Here is a 7,713-nt window from a genome sequence, read left to right as displayed (position 1 = left end):
TCTTTTTAAGGATCCCATGGGTCCCTGTCTCCCCTTCGCAAGTTATACCCCTTCGCCAAAGCCGTCGTGGGAATGTCGCGTTCGCGTGAGGGAAAATCCGCGACGTTGTCCTCAGACCGAATGTACCGGAAAACCACGTGTATCCCCTCGTCGCGGAGAAGTTGGTCCACCTGCTGTAGCTCGGCCGCAAGCGCTCCCGATTTCGAAATTCCGCGTCGCACCGCCCCCAGAACTGATGTGTTGTCGATCAATACAAACAATCGTCTCGGTAGGCGCTCTCGAAAAGCCAGCAGCCCCAGGTGCACCGCACGCGCCTCAGCCTGCATGATCATCCGCGGTGAAGAATCCCACCGAGCCCCCGTGATGAATACTGGACCGGCGCCCAGAAAAAGAACCGCCCCCCAACCCTGGAGCGAAGCATCCGTCACCAATGTGGCTGTCGGCTCACCCCCCGGCCGATGCACGAGACGCGCCTCGTTTCGGTGCAAGACCTCCAACAAATCAGACGCGAAAACCCCGGATGTAGGGCGTCATGGTGATCTTGCTCCTGGTGGTGATCTTACCTCTATTGAGGGAGCTCAGCTGGCGTCTCACAAACTTCAGAAACATGTAGTTACGAAACAGGCGGACGCCCAGCACCGCCGCGCCATAGATGGCGCGGGATGTAAAGACCTCCAAATCACCCACCGTCATCTCCTCGAAAGGAGGGGTCTCCCGCAGATGGCGCCATGTCTTTTCACCTAAACGTACAGTATGAGTTGCGTGATCAAAAAACACCCCGACGAATGTATATGACGCAACCGCAACCTCCGACTCACCAATCGTGACGCTGGCGTCCCGCGCGAACTGTGTCACACGCCGCGTCCAGGCCTCCACGGCCTTCAGGGGACCAGCAATTCTCACATTGTCTATCCAGACGTGGATTTTCAATGCCGTTGGGCAGGCGAAGGCGGCATCGACCACAGTGGGTACTCCTGCCAACGCCGACGTTAACAACTGCATAAGCTCCGGACTCGCAGCATACCCCATCGGCAGCCGCGCCAGCTCAACGAGGGTGCCGTCGTCGAGGCGGCAACGAAAAGCCGAACGCGCCTCCTCAGGCAGCGGTACCTGGTAAAACGAGGCTTTCAGGTCCAAATTGGATGCGCCTTCCTCCCACACAACGTCGAGGTATGCGGAAATGTGACCCAACGGCACGTCAGCCTCGTAGGAGTCCTCCAGGTTCTTCTCTTTCGGCCACGCGATAAACCTCCTACGTAGCCCCGAAGGTTTCTCCTCCACAACCGAGAAAGGAACGAACCAACCCCGCGTAGGTCTCGGAGACGCCGGCACCAAGACGCCTGCCGACATGAGGACTCGGGCATCACCTTCAAAAATCGTCCTGAGCGGTGACGTTCCTGGATCGAGCTGTTCCGGCGATGACAGTAAACGCCATAACTCGTCAAACCGCGCCTTGGCCGACGCCTTCATGCGTGACCGCAAGATTTCGACGTTCAGCGGCTGCACGTCCACGTTCTGGAGGGGGAGAGAACGTTGCTCCTCCTCACTCGCAACACGACTTTTGTTGGCTCGGCGGAGGACCGTGTGCCCTCCAAAAGCAACGCGCCGCTCTGGTTCCATCCAAGGTGCCTGACTCACTTCCGAAAAACCAAACGGTCGAGTAAACCCGGCAGCACGTGAGAATTCGTGAGTTCCGTGGTTTTTGGGCCCATGTAGCGAACCGTCGTCGTCGGTATATCCAGAGGGTCTGCGTGCTTCGCGAGAGCCACCACCGAGCGTGGGGGAAGTGCGTGCTCTTGGGCCAGCTGTGCCGCTGACTGAAGAGCTCCTCGCTTGATGGAGTGTGCTGAGTATCCGCGCTCGCGCAGACGCTGTGCGATTTGTGTCGTCGTGAGCCCAGTCAGCTTGCCGCTCTCCCCGACCTGAGCCTTCAACTTTCGCAGCTCCTGGGCCATGGGACCCTGCAACTTCACATACCGATGTGCGCGGTATGGATTGATCTTTGCCGTTTTTGGAATGGCTGCCCAGTCCAAAATCACCGACCCGTCCGGTTGTGGCAGCAGGTTCTCCCCTCGGAGATCCTTCACCTCCCCCCACCGCGACGCGGTCATCCATGCCAACTGCATCACAGTGGCGTCGGCCCACGAAGGGGCCCCTTCCACCAGGGCCCGCATGTCCGCTGGTGTGATCGGTGCTGCCTGACGCACCTCCTCCTTTGCCTCGCGCTTCCGGCATCCCGCCAGGTACGCGTCTACCACCGCTATCTCCCTCGTGAGCAGGGACTTCAGTGTGGTGCCGTACTGCACCTTGGTAGAGTACTTGAGCTCCTTCGACTCCAGGAAAACCGGCACCGCGTCGAGGTTGAGCGGCAGTCCGGCTTCGAGGCAAAACGACTGAAAGCCTCTGAGCAGTGATGTGCGCTGCTCCCATGTGGTCGGCTCGTACATGTCTGCCGCCACTTCGTTGACCTGGCTCCTCAGAGCCGACAGGTGAGGGGGCACCGCCTCCAACCCGTCCCAAAACATTCGATGATCGTTTACCGACGTTCCCGGCGGTAGTGACGAGTGCGGCCGGCTTGCCACCCCTCCGAAATTTGTGTGCGGCACCAACTTTGCAATCTCCACCAATGTCGGTCGCCGAACCTGTGGTCGACTCACCTTCTCCAAGCTCGCGGGGTCCGTCGACCAGTTTCCTACCTCCGCCGCTGCCTTTCGCGGGGCCAGAAGACCCTTTCGTCTTGTAGGCGTCCTTCTTGCCAGACAAACGTAGAACTTTGAGGAGCGGGTCGAAATTGTACGAGTTCTCCTCGCACGCCTGCAGAAACTCAGTCTCCGTCATCTTGTACGAGGATCCATTGACCCTGTAAAACAACGTCAAACCCATCCTGCGCCCAGTGCCCTGGTGGTCAGCCCAATACCGCGGGTCGGCCTCCGCCGCCAACAGCCACCGCAGGACCGCCTGGAAGGCATCATTCACTGGCGCAGTGCGGGGTGCCTCGCCGCGAAGAAAAATGTGCTTCAGCTGCTTCTCAATCTCGTAGGGAGTCTTCCCACGGAACCAAGGACGCCAGGTGCAGACGTCCATTGGGTCGAACTCCACCTTCAGCGACTCAGCCACTGACTCGGCGTCGTCTAAAAAAGTCAACCGAGACTTTTGTGTTGGCGCCCCAGGCCCGTCTTCCCCGTTGTCGTGTTCGGTCTCCCATGTAGGGGCCTTGTCGACAAGAACCACTTTTCGCTCCAACTGAGCGATTGATTCCTTCAGAGTGGCTTGCTGTCGTTCTATCCGCTCGTTGGACGCGACTAGACCACGACCGCGAAAGTCGCCGAGGTCCTGGCGCCCAGCGATCTCGTTGAGCTGGTCGCGAAGCGCCTACACCTCTGCAGCAGTGGAGCCCATTCGAGCAACCTCCGTCAGAAGCTGTGCCATCTGGGCCCCGTTTCCTTCAGACCCCGCTGTGGTGAGCTTCTCCGAGACCTCTTTTAGCACTGCTTCCATGAGAGAAGCCTGTGCGACGGCGTTCTCGACCTCGGACACCCTGGCGACGGCCCGATCAACCCGCTCGCGTTCTTTTTCGATCTTCTGGTTGCACTCCATGCTGAGGTCTCGATACTTCTTCTCGAACGAAGCCACCACTTGCGATTCCAGGTCAACAACGGATGCTTTCAACATCCTCACGCTTTCCTGGTACTCCCCCCGTTCGCGGAGGAGTTGCAGTTCCAGCTCGTGCCGTTTCTCTTCTTGCGCTTGCCGTTTGTCGTCCTGCTTCCCGACGTAGCGCTCCAGACTCCTCATGCGGTCTTCCATCTGGCGAAGCTTTTCTTGCAACAACGCCACTTCCCCCTGCATGCCAGAGGCTATCAACTGGTTGTGCATCGCTGCCTCATGGCGTGCACCTGCAACCTCCGAAGCCGCCTGCTCCCGCAGTAGGGAGATGTCCGACTGCAGGCGGACTGTGTCCACAGCCGTGGCGGACTGTGCCATCCCCATGTAGTACCCCGCCAGCTCCGTCTTTTGGATCAACCTCTCATAGAGGTCGCGGGTCTCGATGCGGAAACGCTCAACGTGATGGAGGAACGTGTGCCAATCGAACGTCTCGTATCCATCCCTGAGGATCAGAGAAGTATTCTCCCGCCTGACTCGGAAAGTCACAGGCCGAGAATCCGATCCGTTCGGGCCCACGATCTGCAGAGTCAACTCGCATTCGCCCTGCTCGGGAAGGTTCTCATATTAATCCGTGCAAACCAAGTTCCACTTGGACGGATCGATGGGTATAAGCGCCATATTGAGGGAAACTACCTAAAAGGGTTTTAATATATTCATGGATCTACTAATTTTTTATTATTTTTTAATAAAACTTATGAAACAACTGGCGATGATTATAAGAAACAACTGGCGATGAATATGTAAAAAACTTGCGAATAAAACTCTGAGAAGGGAGTTTTCAGCGAAAAACCGGAGTTTCTCTCGATGCTGAAAACAACTGTGCCAGGCAAACCAAAATACGGAAGAACCAGGATTCAGGAGGTAATAGAAAAGGAGAAGATAGTTTAGAGCATTACCCTAAATGACCGAGATCCGCCAATCTCTCCGCTGCCAATCACATTCAACTCATTTTTTCCGTCCCTTCCATTCCCCTCGCAGGCTCACAAAAAAACACAGTTCTTGCTTTTTTCCGGTCGCTGTCAGGTACCCCCTTTCCTGATATCACCGCGACGCGCTGAAGCCCGGGTTGCACACGCACCTTCCAAAGGAAGAAAAGGCCAGAGAGGCAGCCAGTAGAGAAACGTTTCTACTTGGAAAAACTCTAGTCGACTACTCTCAGATCAGGAAGGAAGGAAGAAGAAAGGAGAAAGGAGAAAGATCAATAAAGTGCAAAACAGTGTCGTTACATCCCTGTATCGTTTTCATTTTCCTTTAAGGGTAGACGGCTTTATTTTCTTTTTATATTTATTTTTGAACCAAATAGAACTTTACGAAATGGAGTTTCTTGCAGACTCAGATCGACAGCATTTCCACCTTGTGGGGTTGGAAAAGGGGCGGGACGGTGGGAAAAAAGAAAACAGCCTTTCCTGGAGAGAGGTCGACTGGAGAGGAGAGAAGAGAAAGGGATAGTAGTACAACATGAAGTTTCGATTCATCTCCCGGCGAATTTTTCCTGGCGCAAGCTCTCAGAAAAGGAAAAGGAGAGGAGAAAAAACACAAGAACAAAAAACAGAAAAGAAAAAAAAGAGTTATTGTGAGTACACCGAAGGCACACGTGCTTATTTGCTCTACTAGCATCGTTATTAATGTGGTCGATGTGAGAAAGACGTGCTGCGAGCTGCTTCACCAGTGCTGCCATTGATGGTGTGGAGCAGCAGTTTCGATCGCTGCCAGGTCACAACACAATAGCCCGGTAGTTCTGGACAGAGCAATACCAACACATGTCGGCCGCTGCAGGAGTCCTTCGCTCTCACAACAATGTTTCCAAGGAAAAGAAAGAAAGCGCACTCAAATCAGAGAGAGAGCGGTAGCGTTAAAAACACGTTTTATGGCTGCAAAGCAGCAAGGAAAGAAATTACGGGCTACCGGTTAGCGATGAATTCAACGTGATGTTTTTGATGAGCAAGGGAGAAGATCAAGACGGAGCAAAAGAAGAACGCTCTTTCATGCGGAGAGGGGGAGAAAGAAACGCATCCACGGTGAGACATCGCGTCGATGGACACTGCAGAAGCAGCAAAGCACACTAAACGCCCTTGGGGACGATGAAGAGAACGTAGAAGAACGCACCAATAATGGCGCCGAAGACGGGACAGAACATCGGAATCCAGAAGTAGTGGTGGTGGACGGTGAACGGGTCCGAGCCCCACAGCATTCCCGTGATCATACGCGGGCCAAGGTCACGCGCCGGGTTGATGGCATAGCCGGAGTTCACACCGGTGGTGAGACCGATGCAGAAGACCAGCGCACCCACCGCGCAGGGCTTGAAGTTGATGGCGGGCGTCATCCGGTCATCGTTGATGCCAAGAATGCCCATCATCAGCGCCATCGTGTTGAACAGCTCACTCCACACGGCGTACCCGTTCGGCACGCCGGGGTAGGTGCAGAAGATGCCGCCGTACTTCGTGGTCATGGTCTCGCCGGGCAGCAGGTTCTGCTCCCCCTTGTCAAAGAACGGCTTGAAGAGCGCGTACACGTTGGCGCCGCCCACCATGCCGCCAAGGATTTGGGCAAGAATGAACCCGGGGGCCTTCCTCCACGGAAACGCACCAAAGACGCAGTTCGCCAAGGTCACCGCGGGATTCAAGTGCCCGCCAGAGACGCCCATGCTCACGTAGAGTGCGATGGTAAGCCCGATGCCCCAGCCAAAGGTAATGCCGAGCCAACTCGCGTTGGTCTGGCTGGCAGCGGTGTCGCCGGCGTGGAACAGCATCGTGGCGCAGACACCGTCGCCGAAGGAGATCAGGAAGAAGGTGCCGAAGAACTCCGAGAAGTACTCACGCAGCCACCACCGGTAGCGATAGAGCGGCCATGCGTCCTGCGACATGAGGTTCAGCTTGTCATCCACCGTCACCTCCTCTCCGTTGTCCTCCTCCATCTCGTGGGCCTCCTGAGGGTTCTCTTGCTTGTCGCCATAGAATTGCGCTTCGTTGTCGACATTATTGTTGTCGGGGGCCCGCGCAGTGGAACGTAACCCACAGAAACATCAAACTAGTGTGTGCAGAAAGGGCGGGTTTACGTCGTCACAGCAAGCGCTTTTCGATGTTTCAGTTGCTGCAAAAGACACAGCGAGTGGCCCGATGCACGCGTCTACTATCCGCGTCAGGAACTGAAGGCGATGCGCTGCCACCGAAGGGACACGGCGTACAGAATCCTTAAACATCTTCGTTGATACGTGCGGTGTGCAGGCCAGGACGGAGTACGATTGAACAAACGCCGTGAGCTCGAATCCTCTGAAGCACAAACACCAATTCTAAAACTCGAAGCTCATACAACGTGAAAGGAGAAGGAAGGTAAAAGCATAAGCGAACGTAGACTCCGTCGTTGGCACAGCAGTGGGGAATGCGGATAGCGCAGAGAGAGGGAGCCCGCGCAGTGGAACGTAACCCACAGAAACATCAAACTAGTGTGTGCAGAAAGGGCGGGTTTACGTCGTCACAGCAAGCGCTTTTCGATGTTTCAGTTGCTGCAAAAGACACAGCGAGTGGCCCGATGCACGCGTCTACTATCCGCGTCAGGAACTGAAGGCGATGCGCTGCCACCGAAGGGACACGGCGTACAGAATCCTTAAACATCTTCGTTGATACGTGCGGTGTGCAGGCCAGGACGGAGTACGATTGAACAAACGCCGTGAGCTCGAATCCTCTGAAGCACAAACACCAATTCTAAAACTCGAAGCTCATACAACGTGAAAGGAGAAGGAAGGTAAAAGCATAAGCGAACGTAGACTCCGTCGTTGGCACAGCAGTGGGGAATGCGGATAGCGCAGAGAGAGGGAGTTATACAAAAATCGGGAGACACGAAGAAGAAAAACGTTTTGATTAGGATTGTCTTTTTGAAGTAAAACACAAACAAAGAGAGGAATAAGAAGGATAGGAAGTCAAGAGTCGAAGTGATTGCACGGCATTTAGGGAAATACATAACTAGCGAGTACCTGGCATCAATGTCCCCATCAAGGCTACTCATTGTTTCTTCACTATCTAGTATCTGCCCCAATTCCGTTCTTCTTTA

General features: G+C 55.1%; 4 protein-coding genes across 4 annotated transcripts; all 4 read right to left on the bottom strand.

The window, feature by feature from the left end:
• Nucleotides 1-501: 501 nt before the first annotated feature.
• On the bottom strand, nucleotides 502-1,470 carry ABB37_09585 (hypothetical protein; the record flags this gene model as incomplete). Its single annotated transcript, XM_015809149.1, has 1 exon — nucleotides 502-1,470. One exon carries the CDS (start codon nucleotides 1,468-1,470, stop codon nucleotides 502-504), a length of 969 nt encoding a protein of 322 aa, XP_015652469.1.
• Nucleotides 1,471-1,634: 164 nt separating this feature from the next.
• ABB37_09584 (putative trans-sialidase) lies at nucleotides 1,635-2,525 on the bottom strand (the record flags this gene model as incomplete). Its single annotated transcript, XM_015809148.1, has 1 exon — nucleotides 1,635-2,525. One exon carries the CDS (start codon nucleotides 2,523-2,525, stop codon nucleotides 1,635-1,637), a length of 891 nt encoding a protein of 296 aa, XP_015652468.1.
• Nucleotides 2,526-3,372: 847 nt separating this feature from the next.
• On the bottom strand, nucleotides 3,373-4,485 carry ABB37_09583 (hypothetical protein; the record flags this gene model as incomplete). The annotated part of the gene is made up of 1 exon (XM_015809147.1): nucleotides 3,373-4,485. Exon 1 carries the CDS (start codon nucleotides 3,988-3,990, stop codon nucleotides 3,373-3,375), a length of 618 nt encoding a protein of 205 aa, XP_015652467.1. The 5' UTR covers nucleotides 3,991-4,485.
• A 1,243-nt stretch (nucleotides 4,486-5,728) lies between these two features.
• On the bottom strand, nucleotides 5,729-7,535 carry ABB37_09582 (putative mitochondrial Aquaporin 9; the record flags this gene model as incomplete). The annotated part of the gene is made up of 1 exon (XM_015809146.1): nucleotides 5,729-7,535. Exon 1 carries the CDS (start codon nucleotides 6,578-6,580, stop codon nucleotides 5,729-5,731), a length of 852 nt encoding a protein of 283 aa, XP_015652466.1. The 5' UTR covers nucleotides 6,581-7,535.
• Nucleotides 7,536-7,713: the final 178 nt, after the last annotated feature.

This window comes from Leptomonas pyrrhocoris, assembly GCF_001293395.1.
Source record: "Leptomonas pyrrhocoris isolate H10 chromosome Unknown, whole genome shotgun sequence".
Lineage (NCBI taxonomy): Eukaryota > Euglenozoa > Kinetoplastea > Trypanosomatida > Trypanosomatidae > Leptomonas > Leptomonas pyrrhocoris.
The sequence above is the reverse complement of the archived record's forward strand: the minus strand, read 5'-3'. Positions and strand labels throughout refer to the sequence as shown.